General features: G+C 40.9%; 1 protein-coding gene across 1 annotated transcript in view; it reads left to right on the top strand.

Moving 5' to 3' along the window:
- Positions 1–13073, top strand: part of LOC124227079 (uncharacterized) — a 63518-nt gene that overhangs the window by 39152 nt on the left and 11293 nt on the right. The window contains 6 exon segments of the mRNA XM_046640985.1: positions 1019–1483; positions 7638–8054; positions 8989–9130; positions 10929–11017; positions 11330–11453; positions 12125–13072. Of these exon segments, the coding sequence (XP_046496941.1) occupies positions 1019–1483; positions 7638–8054; positions 8989–9130; positions 10929–11017; positions 11330–11453; positions 12125–13072 (2185 nt within the window).

The raw sequence follows: 13073 nt of genomic DNA, 5'->3' as shown, positions 1-13073 counted from the left end.
CTTGGTGGGTGGGCAAAATATTTTTGGGTTAGGGTTGGGGACTGGATAAAATATTGTTGGTGGCTATTAGAAGGAACAGATAAAGAGGGGAAATTACGGTGAAGATTGGAGGGACACCTGAGTACTCAGAATAAATGGGTGGTTAGTAAAAGTGCTGAAGGAATAAAAACGTGGGATCAAAACAACAACAAAAATAAAAGACATTTCCCACAACCACCACCCCTGAAATCCTATTTAGTCTGAAAGTTAAAACTTTAATACAACGGGTATAAAGAATGAACATAGATTTGTTTCCCAAATTTTGTGGTATTAAAACTAGAGTCGAGAGGCAGCGGTTGCCTAGTGGTTAAGTTCTGCGCGCTCGGCTTCAGGGTCCCGGTTCGCGGGTTCGGTTCCCGGGTGCGGACTTCCTACACTTGTCAGTCACGCCGCAGCAATGACCCACACACAAAACATAGGAAGATTGGCACAGATGTTAGCTCAGGGCTAATCTTCCTCAAGCAAAAAGAAAGCTAAGCTGAAAACGCAGGTTTTTATGAGATTGCAATTCATTAAGATAGGAAACGGTGGAAAATATGTAAGGATTCGAAAAGAATTTATATTCAATTACAATTTTTTTTTGAATACTTAACAGTATAAAGTGTACTATTACTAGGTGCCATAGAAGCTTTTAAAAACCATGAACTACGATTAACAGGAATTCCTCAAGAAATTTGCAGTCTATGTTGGAGGATTGGAGATATTTATGAAGAGAGAACAGAAAAGTACAGGGGTATCTAACCTGGCCAAACGCGAGGTCCAGTTAATTAGCATCACAAGAATCCTTAAAAGTGCACCCTTCTCCACCGCCTTCCCAGCTTCCTCCTGTTCCCAGTCCTGGGCTCCGCACGCCTGCCGACCGGCCCGTGGGGACCGTTACCCTCGCCAGCGCCAGCGAGCGCGCAGAGCGGGCCCCCTGCGCGGGGCAGAGATGACACAAAGGTCCGTTATTCCTCAGGACGTTCATGGTGCCCTGTAGTCGTGCAACCCTGCGTCGCGCACACACGGGAGGAATCCGGCGCACCGCCTACCGCCTAAGAGGGGCGTAGCCCCTCCGTCCCCGCTGTCGGCCGACCATAGAGCTTTCAGACCTCCAGGATTCCTAGAGAGCTTCCGGAAGTGCCTGTGGGGCAAGATGCGTGTTGGCCGGTGTTGTGCCGCCGCAGGTTTGGAAGTTAGGAGCTGGAGGGGCCTGGCCCGGTTACAGCTTTCGACCCGTTTTCTCCCCGCCCTTCCTCAGGTGCGCCCACCCTTGGCAGTCTCCCTTCCCCACCCTGGGCAGCCCCTGGAACTCACGGTGAGTACGCTTGGGGCTCTGGGCCGGGGGAAGGGGAGCGCTTTGTGGCCAGACCAGGCCGCAGCCGAGGACAGGCCTGAGGGGTCTGGAGAGGGGCCCGAACCGAGGTCGGAGTCCCTGGCCGCTTTAGCTGCCGGCGCAGGCCGAGTCCGCGCCCGCAAACTTTTTGCTAGGGAACCTTTTATTGGCGTTCTCTTTCTTCATGGCTAATCGTTTTATAGTGTTATTTGCAGTTGAACTTATTTATGTTAAGATAGTAAAACGCCCCCACGTTATCTTTTACCCAACTATTTCCACCATCTCAGTTGTTTTTACTTAGCAATTTTGCATTTTTCACAGTAAAATTGTCACTTTTTTAAAAAAAGAAAGATCTGTTTTGCTTTTGGAAGCCCCACTTACCCACGGAAACGTATCTTTGCTCTTAAGTTATTCTACGCTTTGTAGGGTATACAGAAAATGGTGGTGTGTTGACTGGATAATTGTACAAAAGAAACATTTTTGACCACCTCAAGGTAATACAGAATTCAACCTTATTCAGCTTACTTCGTTTATTAAAGCTAACTGAAATAGATGCCTGGGAACTCTTTAGGAGGGGCCCCATTTCCAAAACTCAGGTCACTCATGAGTAATTTTTGTCAGGCAACATGAAGACGGCCACCACCACCTCTAAAAACAATGGATATTTCTGTTGTTTGATTAGTTCAGTTAAGTATATTTATGCAGTAATCATTGTTTTAGCAAATACACACATATTTTGAATTTTTCTTGTGGTTAAGTGTAAAATGTGGTAGATGTTAAAACGTTCAGCTTAGAGGTTTGAGATAACGATAAAGCACAGTATTTGCTTCACCTACCTTTTCTTGATCTTTAAAGCCTGGAAAATATCTTTCTTGTTTTGTTTGTTTTGTTTTCAGTTCCCAAACATCCCAAATTAAACTTAGTCTGAAGGAAGAAAAAACATTCCTTCTTCATCTGTTGAAAAAATAATGTTGTTAAAAGCTGAGTTGTGCCTTTAGTAGTCCACAGGATTATCGCATTTGAGATGGCAAGAAGCTTTAAAGATTGACTGCTTGAGCTTACTAAATCAGTAAACTTGACTAGGTATTAAAAGAGGATGTAAAAAACAGTTTTTATCCAGAAGGTGCTTACCTACTTAATACACAAGTGTATACACAAAACTATTTGAGAGGAAGATACATAGTGGACTAATTTGTAGTATATATCTTTGTACTTGGTTTGTTATAGATTGCAGTTGTCCAAAACTGTGTGATTGGCCAGGGAAGAAAATAAAACATGGAAAATTAGCTACTAAAAAGAATAATCAAGATGGGGAATGGAGGAGATCTGTTGGCTGATTTGGTATAAAATATGAACCTGATAATTAGATGACTTCCATCAGTTTCATTGTTGAGACGTTATTTAATATCATTTATTATGATGATATTAATATATTGATTTAATGTTTTAATATGTCAACAATATAAAGTTCTTGAATGGTGCACACTTAGCATTGAAGTATTTTATAGCTCGTATTGACGAGGATTGATTATAAGACAGAAGATGGCCAGTTGTTCAGCAGATAAAGACGAACCTTGGCTTTGAGGAAATTCATAAGAAAACAGGGTAAAACAATGACTGTGCAGCATCACATTCTAGACAATTAGAGCTTAGAATTTGTCCCATAGTAATGACCTTTTAAGCTTTTAAACCATAAATAGCTATTGTAAGAAAATTTAGGAATTTATTAAATTTTAATTGATTTTCAAAATAAATTATTTTAAAACTATGAATGTTAATCTTGTCTGTTCAAAACAAAATTGATTACCCCTTGTCTCATACCCTCCACAAAATCTCAACCTCTTGCCCAAATTCATTCTCCCCTCAAAATTTCACTATTCCAGGAAATCCCCCCACTTCTCTATAAAGTCATCACCCATGAATTAAACCCTGTGATGTGAATCACCATATTTAATCTTAGCTCGTGCTTCTTGGTTTTTCCTGTCTGTATTTTACTCCCCATACTGTTCCCAGCCTTGTCTAATTTTAAAGACAGTTTTCAAATTCCCTTCCTTTTCTGTCCACACTCTCTAAGTAGGGGTTCTTAACCTTCCTGGAATTCTTGGATGGGTGTCAGGTCTATAAACTCTACTGAAATTGAATGTAAACTTTCGTGCCTGTGGGCTTTTTTCTGGGGAGAAGTTCTGTGTTTTCATTAGATGGAAGAAACTGTGAACCAACTCCACCCTGCCTTCGCCCCAAAAAACTCTGAAAGATAGAGGCACTGCTTTGCAGATGCATGTCAGGCACTATGTGTAATCTGATTTTCCTTCTGATTGCCTATCTTTTCTTTTCCTTTGTGGATTATAGGTCTATGGTTTTACCTTGGTGTTAGCATCTCTTGCCAACTACTTTTGGACATGCTACCTTTTGTTATGCTCTTCTTCGTTCTCTACAGTGCTGCCTTCAATTACATTTTTCTCCAACCCATGGTCTACAAAGCTGCCATTGTGATCTTTTTGGCATACAAATATATAGCTTCCCTGCCTAAAAAGAGATACAAAGGAAAAGGTCACTGCCACAAACATTTGCAAGAAAACCATGGCCACGGCAGACATTTGCAGTACTCTACACAATGTGATAAATCCTGTATTTGGATGGTGTAGAAAATACCTTGGCAAGAATGAGCACTTTAATCTGCTTGGGGAGGGGCAGGTGTTGGGTGGGGATGACAGAGAAGACCTCATGAAAAAGGTAATAGGTAAGCTGAGACTTTTAAGTTAGAGTTGAATGGTTTCAGCTAGACCAGGATTCCTTGGCATTGACACTTTGGGCCAAATCACTCTTTGTTTTGGGGGGGCTATGTTATGCATTGTAAAAGGTTTAGTAGCATCTCTGGCCTCTACTCTAGATACTAGTGGCACCCCCTCTCCTCAGTTGTGGCAGATGTTTCCAGACATTGCCAAATGTCTCTGAGAGAGGGGGGCAAAATTACTCCCTATTGAGAACCACTGAGCTACAGTAAAGAGCTCTGCAGCAGAATGTAGGTGTGAGGAAGCCACATTTGGAAATGAGTTTGAATGCTATATGCTTTATGAAGGTGAGTTTATAGCAGATAAAGTTAGGCAGGTTTACATATCATAAAGGGCCTTGCATACCATGTTGAAGAGTTGGGTTTCCTGTTGAAAGATTTTTAGGAGGTGAGTGATATTACATATTTGTTAAAACAGTCTCTGGCAGTATATTAGTCTCATAGGACTACTGTAACAAAGTACCACAAATTGCATGGCCTAACACAACAAATTTATTCTCTCACAACTATGGAGGCCAAAAGTCCAAATTAAGGTGTTGGCAGGGCCACGCTCTCCTAGCTTCTTGGTTGTTACTGGTAATCCTTGGCATTCCTTGGCTTATAGCTGCCTAACTCCCTCTCTGTCTCTGTAGTCACATAGCTGTCTTCTGTGTCTGTGTCTTTACGTGGCCTTCTCTTTCTGTGTGTCGATCTCTATGTATCTTCTCCTCTTCTTAAAAGTACGCCAGTCATACTGGATTAAGGGCCCACCCTAGTCCAGTATAACAGCATCTTAACTTGATTATATCTGCAAAGACCCTATTTCTAAATAAGGTCACATTAACGGGTACAAGAGGTTAGGACCTCAACATGTCATTTTTGGGGACATATTTCAACCCACAACAGGCAGCTTTGCAGAACACGAATGGGAGAAAAGCATAACCAAAAGCTGGAAGACCGCTTAACACTGCAGCTGCAGTGAGAGAGAGGTCCGATACCAAAGACAAAAGCCATGGATGGAAATCCCATAAAGAAATGGGACTCTGTAATCGAACTCTGTGGACCTCAGGTCTTGTATCTAAACCTCACTCTTCAACAAACATAGATACATTCTCTGTTAAGTATTGTAAATAATGGCCCTCTGATGTTCTTCAATTCTGTCAATAAGATAGAAGATATAGACCTCTACTCAAGGGGAACGTACAGTTAAGTTAGGAAGTCAGAACTCTTTTCCAACTAATAATACACAATTATGGGAAAAGTAACATTAAAGTAGTACACATTTAAGAACTATAGTGTAAGAGGGAAGTCACTTCCGATTGGAGTCATCAAAAAAGGATTTTAAAGGAGAAAGCATTTTATCTTGTCCTTTTAGAATAGGTAGTTTGGGCACTAATGAAAGAAGTCGGAGAAGACAAATAAATGGAGAGATGTATCGTGTTTATGGGATGGAAAACTCAATATTGTTAAGATATCAGTTGTCCCTTAACTGAGCTGTAGATTCCACATAAATCCAATTCCAGGATTTTTTTGTAGGAATGAAGAAGCCAATTCTAAAATTTATATCAAAATGCAATGGAAGTGGAAAAGCCAAAACAATTTTGAAAATGAACAACAAAGTTGCAGGACTCTTAGTACCAGATTTCAAGATTTTAAAAGCCACAATAATCAAGGCAGTTTTATATTAATAAAAGGGTAAACATATAGGTCAATGGAACAGAATGGAGATTCCAGAAATAGACCCACACACATATGGTCAATTGATTGACAAAAGATACAAAGACAGTTCAATGGGTAAAGGATAATCATTTCTCCAAATGGTGCTGGAACAACTTTGTATCTGTATGTAACAAAATGAACCTCTGTACCTCAAGCTCTATACAAAAATTAGTTCAAAATGGATCATAAAACTAAAGGTAAAACCTAAAACCATAAAACTTTGAGAAGAAAACAGGAGAAAATCTTCGTGGTCTTGGATTTAGCAAAGATTTCTTAGATATGGCACCAAAAGCACAATCCCTTAAAGAAAAAAATCACAAACTTCAAAATAATTAGGGATTTCTGTTCTTTGAAAGGCACTGTTAAAAGAATGAAAAGGAGGAAATATTTGCAAATCACATATCTCGTAAGGGACTTGTATCCAAAGTATGTAAGGAACTCTTAAAACTCAATAATAATTAAAAAAAACCCTGATTAAAAAAATAGGCAAAAATTTTGAATGGATACTTCACCAAAGAAGATATGGATGGCAGATAAGCACATGAAAGGATGTTCAACATTATTAGTAGGGAAATGCAAATTAAAACCATAGTGAGATACCGCTACACACCTATTAGAATATCTAAAATTTAGAAAAAAAAATGTTGATGAGGATATGGAACAACAGCAATTCTCACATATTTGCTAGTGGAATAGAAAGTTTTATAGCCACTTTGGAAAACAGTTCAGCAGTTTCTTACAAAGTTATACATGCACTTACCATATGACCCAATAATTTCACTTCTGGATATTTACCCATGTGAAACAAAAACTGTTCACAAGAAAGTCATATGCAGATGTTCGTAGTGGCTTTATTTGTAATCATCAAAAATGAAACAACTAAGAAATCTTTTCACCTGAGGAATGGATAAGGAAACGTACATCCATATAAGGAATAAACTACTGATACATGCGACAACATTGATGATCTCAAAATGTACTTAGCTAAGTGAAAGATGCCAGATTCAAAAGGCTACATACTGTATGATTTTATTTATAAAACATTCTGGAAGGTCATTAGTGTGTTAGACTAGACTTTTGTGTTATAGGTGTTGATAGGGCATCCAGGTTCCTTGGAGATGGAAAACCAATGCTGCAAAGAGAGTTGTAGAGCTTTAAGATAAGAGGGTCCATAGAAGTTCACCTTGAGACAGGAGGGAAGATGAGGAGCACAGATAGGAATGAATGTTAGGTGGAGAAGAGGAATGTGTTAGGACAGTTCTTGATGATACCTTGAGCTAAATTATATGGAAATTGGTCTCTTTTGTTGAAAGTGAGGGTCAAGTTGAGAGCTGAAGTGTGAAGAAACAGTACAGCTGGTGTAGCAAACGCTGAAAAGAGTTAAATAAGCAGCACTGAGGGTCAGCTGAGGTTAAATGCATGCTTTCTTAATTAGACCCAATCTACATGGTTTCCTGACTTTGTTTAGCCCTATTCCACGTCCTTAAAGAGAGAAAGCAGAAGGAAGGGGTTATTCCTCAGAAAGGTTTGGTGTGGCAGAAGGCTTAGAAGGTAAGGAGTTACTTCTGAAACAGTGAAGAGGATCACTTAAATGCCTGAGCCATGAAGTCCACATCATGGTAGGGAGCCTGATAAGATATCTTAGTAAATTATTATGACCTTTGACTTGCCTTAACACTATTTGTTATTTTCCCCAAGGAGTATCTTTAAAGAAGAGACCCTCGGAAGGGTCTTCTCTTAAGAAGATTATAAGAAGGTAGTGGAAACGAGCCTCCTGAGCTTTTCCGGCCCTAAATGGCTGCAGAATCAAGAAAGTCTTTAGCCCCATCCCCTCCAGACCAGGCTCCTGAAGAGGACCTTGTAATTGTTAAGGTGGAGGAAGATCATGGTTGGGACCAGGAATCAAGTCTACATGAAAATAACCCTCCTGGCCAAGAGCTGTTCCGCCTGCGCTTCAGAAAGTTATGCTACCAAGAGACACTAGGACCCCGAGAAGCTCTTATTCAACTCCGGGCACTTTGCCATCAGTGGCTGAGGCCAGATTTGAATACCAAGGAGCAGATCTTGGAGCTGCTAGTGCTGGAGCAGTTCTTGACCATCCTGCCTGAGGATCTCCAGACTCTGGTTAAGGAACATCAGCTTGAGAACGGAGAGGAGGTGGTCACGCTATTGGAGGATTTGGAAAGGCAGATTGATATACTAGGACGGCCAGTAAGTAGAAGGAGGTGTGCATGCTGTGACTGTGGGAGTCCTGGAAGCTGGGTGGGGGGACATTGGCACCACCATGGAAGTAAATGCTGAGCACGAGTTTCTGTTATAGGAGAATGAAAACAGTTGTAGTATAGTATGGCTTGTATTTGTAGAGTTCTTTTTAGTTTTGTAAAGGATGTAAATCCGTATGTTATCCTCAGAACATCTCTACAACTTATTGTTCCTGTTTGCCAGAAGGGAAACTGATGCACAGAGAGCTTAAGTTACTTTTTCAGGGGCACCCAAATAACTAAAGGTAGATCTGAGACCAGAACTCAGGTTTCCTAGTTCTTTATCAAAAATTTTTTCCACTGAATAGCACTACTTTAAGTTTCTGTTTATCATTCTCCTCCTCCTGCCTTGAGAGTGCAAAATATTTTTTTCTTTACTTTTACTTATTTTTTTTTTTTGAGGAAGATTAGCCTTGAGCTAACGACTGCCAGTTCTCTTTTTGCTGAGGAAGCCTGGCCCTGAGCTAACATCTGTGCCCATCTTCCTCTACTTTATATCTGGGACTCCTACCACAGCATGGCGTGCCAAGCGGTGCCATGTCTGCACCCAGGATCCGAACCTGCGAACCCCGGGCCACTGAGAAGCGGAATGTGCGAACTTAACCGCTGTGCCACCGGGCCAGCCCTGAGAGTGCAAAATATTGATGTTGTGTGCATCAGGGAGGGCATTAGCAGAAATCTTTCCCGTCAGTACTGAGCAAAAATGATGCCTTTCTATGGTAATCAACATATTTGTGTTCCTTACTGCCCCTAGGAAGTAAATGAGACTCTGCTTCTCCCTTCCCCAAGCATGTATCCCTGTAGATGTGCTCTTGGTCATCTTACATTGTTCACTTCATTTCTCAAAGGGGTGCCTTGTAATGCAACTGTCCCATTGTTTCCAGGTCCCGGCGCGTGCACATGGACATAGGGTAATGTGGGAGGAGTTGGTGCATTCAGAATCTGCACCAAAGTCTCCAGATACTCAGCTCCAACCTGTGGCAACCCAGCAGAAATCTCCAGTGCTCCAAGGGCCACAAGAGAGAGGTGAGGGGCCAGATTTTATTGATGAGGGTAGGGGGAAGTAGAAAGGAAAGAAAGTACATTTGGAACACCTGTCTAGTTCCTGGAGAACCAAGAACTAGAATCAGTTCTATTTACAGACCAGTCATATGATCTGGTTTAAATATTTATCTAGGCTTCAAATACAGACTCTCAGTTCCAGTGGTAAACTAACGAACAAATTAAAGAATTTGGGGATTTTTAGGTATTCACACATTTCTGTTACCCCAATGTATTTACAATGTAGGCATTTTTGAGGTTTTGCTGGTATCATCAAGCCACTTTATTTGTAAATATTTCAGTTTGTATTTCCTCAAACAAGGGCATTTTCTTACATAACTGCAATAAATTCATCACAATTAGGAAATACAACACTACTAATCTAGTCCAAAGTTCATATTCACATTTTCCCAGTTGTCCCAATCTTGTTCTTTCAGAGTCCATTCCAAGATCACACTTTGCAATTGGTTGTCATATTTCTTTAGTCTCGTTTAATTTAGAATAGTTCCTCAGCTTTTCTTTGCCTTTCATGATCTTGACATTTTTGAAGAGTACAGGTCAGTTATTTAGTGAAGTGGCTGCAAGTTGGGTTTGTGTGATGGTTCCTCATATTTGATTCAAGTTGTGTGTATTTGACAAGAATGCCCCACAAGTGATGATGTATTCTCAGGGATACAACAGGAATTTGTTCTGTTATTGGCATTGTTATCTTTGATAATTTGTTTAAAGTTATTCTTGCTAGGTTAATCGTTGTAAAGTTACTATTTTCCCCTTTGTAATTAATAACTAATTTGTGGGGAAGACACTCTTGGGTCTATGTAAATATCCTGGTCCTCATCAGACTTTTGTTGCTAAAACACTAGTTTTAGTATTCACTGATGCTTCTTGACTGAATCAGTGATTACTAAGACTGTTACAAAGTGATCATTTTCTCTTTCTACGTTTATTTCCTTATTGTAATGGAGAGTGTTCCCTTCTCATTTTATTATTTTTCTAATTTATCAGTATGGTCTCATAATTCTTCATAAATATTCTATTACTGTCTTTATTTTTATGCTTAAATTGTCTCAGATTTGGCCAGAGGAGGCCCCTTCAGTCTGGCTCCTGTGCCCTTTTGACATTTCCCTGTCATTTTTTGAGAGCTTCCTTACTTTCTTACAGAACAAGATGTTCTACTCTCATCTTGTACTTGCCTTGCATTTCTTGTTTTTTTAGTAGTTCTATATAAATGGATTTTTAATATTTCTAAAGAAGCATAGAAACATTTTCAATTAATAGTATAATTATTAAAGTTCTAAAGCGTGTTGCCCAAGACACAGTGGTCTATGTTGATTCTGTTGTTGCACACTCTGGTATTTATGGGAAGAAGATACTGGCAGTCGTGGTAGACATTTCAGAAAGGTAATAGAATTAATAGAGAGAGACTGGTTCTCATATTCAGTTTGCCAAGAGATCAAGACCTAAAGAAATACTGTATACAGGCACAAGGATAGAATATAGCTTTGGTGGTGGAGAAGAAATTGTAAGGCGATCCCTGTTAAGGAGACCAGCACACTTTCTGTTTTTGACATGTAGCTTGAGGCTGAGTGGGGCGTCAAAATGCTTGTGTTTTGTGGGCAACCATAGGTATGGATCCAGAACCCACGATATCAGCATTTCATATGCAAAATCTCTGGTATGCATATCTTCTGAAATACAAATAATTGTGGAATGGGTTACTCCTAGCTCCCCCAATCGCAGGACAAGGCTGGTATCATTCATAGCTCCTTTTCTCCTCTCTCAGCCATATCTACTCAGAGTCCTGCCCCTCCCCAGAAAGGAAGTCCTGGAGACCAGGAGATGACAGCTACACTTCTTACAGCAGGATTCCAGGTGAGTCGTGCTCCTTCTCACAGAAGTCCCATAGCTCTATTTGGCAGTGTTTGTGGCATCTACCCCATGTTTGGACTGTCTGTAGCAGTACTGACGCAAGAACTTGCCCCAGATTCTTTTGCATAGAGACAGATCGATACTTGATTTTCCCCCAATAAATCTTTTCTTCCCAGCTATTCAGATCCCTTTACACAATACATTCCCACCTCTTGATCCTCTCCAATTGTCCAACCGTGGTGGATCTCTCTGACACTCTGGGTTTGAGCTGTGGAACAGTCCCAGTCCCCAAATGGGGATCTTGTTTTGTTTCAGACTTTGGAGAAGATTGAAGACATGGCTGTGTCCCTAATTCGAGAGGAGTGGCTTCTTGATCCATCACAGAAGGATCTGAGTAGAGATAACAGGCCAGAGAATTACAGAAACATGTTCTCCCTGGGTAAGGAGAGCTCTGGTTATTATTATCATTTAAGTTTTTTGTTCATTTGTATTTTATGTGTATGGTAGCTCTGAGCTTTCTGAAAGACATATTTGAGTTTAAACTCAGCATCTAATAGAGAGATACAATGTTGAGACTTCTTGAGGTCTAAAATGAAACTTTTATTCTCCCATCCAAGATTTACCTTACAGTTTGTAACTGGGTATTGGTCTCTTTGCCAGTTGAAAATTGAAATCTTTTAGTGCTCTCTGAGTTCACTCATTTCTTCTGCTCCCAGTTCCCATAGGATCTTTACATAGATTTCTCTCACTTCGGCCTGAGGCTTTCTTCCATTTCTATCCCACTCCTTAGATCTTTTAGTAGTTCTATATTCCTTCCCACTCCCCAACTTCCACTTCTCCTCAGTTGGTACCTTCCCTACTTTAATACTCCTTCCAACAACCCTCTTTTTTCATAGCACTTCTTCCCCAGGTGGCCTGTCGTACTTCTGTTTGACCCTGCTCACATCTCCCCATATTATGAAGGCATTTTGAAGACAGATGGAAGCTTCACATTTACTTATAGCTATCCATGTGTGTTTTCCTTTTCCCCTATCTTGGATTCCTTTCTCCTAACATAGAGAATAGCAAGTGACATTGACTTGATGTTTATTTATTACATTTTTATTTCAGGTGGTGAGACCAGGAATGAGAACAGGGAATTAGCTTCGAAACAGGTAATATCTACTGGAATCCAACCACATGGAGAAACAGCTGCCAAATGCAACGGGGATGTTATCGGGGGTCTTGAGCATGGAGAAGCTCGAGACCTTCTGGGCAGATTAGAGAGGCAGCGGGGAAATCCCACCCAAGAGAGACGACATAAATGTGATGAATGTGGGAAGAGCTTTGCTCAGAGTTCAGGCCTTGTTCGCCACTGGAGAATCCACACTGGGGAGAAACCCTATCAGTGTAATGTGTGTGGTAAAGCCTTCAGTTACAGGTCAGCCCTTCTTTCCCATCAGGATATCCACAACAAAGTAAAACGCTACCACTGTAAGGAGTGTGGTAAAGCCTTCAGTCAAAACACAGGCCTGATCCTGCACCAGAGAATCCATACTGGGGAGAAGCCGTATCAGTGCAATCAGTGTGGGAAGGCTTTCAGTCAGAGTGCGGGCCTTATTCTGCACCAGAGAATCCACAGTGGGGAGAGACCCTATGAATGTAATGAGTGTGGGAAAGCTTTCAGTCATAGCTCACACCTCATTGGACATCAGAGAATCCACACTGGGGAGAAGCCCTATGAGTGTGATGAGTGTGGGAAAACCTTCAGGCGAAGCTCACATCTTATTGGCCATCAGAGAAGCCACACTGGGGAGAAACCGTACAAATGCAATGAGTGTGGGAGGGCCTTCAGTCAGAAGTCAGGCCTTATTGAACATCAGAGAATCCACACTGGAGAAAGACCCTATAAATGTAAAGAATGTGGGAAAGCTTTCAATGGGAACACGGGCCTCATTCAGCATCTGAGAATTCACACAGGGGAGAAGCCCTATCAATGTAATGAGTGTGGGAAAGCCTTTATTCAGAGGTCGAGTCTCATTCGACATCAGAGAATCCACAGTGGAGAAAAACCTGAATC

Source organism: Equus quagga, chromosome 15 (genome assembly GCF_021613505.1).
Source record: "Equus quagga isolate Etosha38 chromosome 15, UCLA_HA_Equagga_1.0, whole genome shotgun sequence".
Taxonomy (NCBI): Eukaryota; Metazoa; Chordata; class Mammalia; order Perissodactyla; family Equidae; genus Equus; species Equus quagga.
Note: the sequence above shows the minus strand (reverse complement) of the source record. Positions and strands in the feature narration are given on the sequence as shown.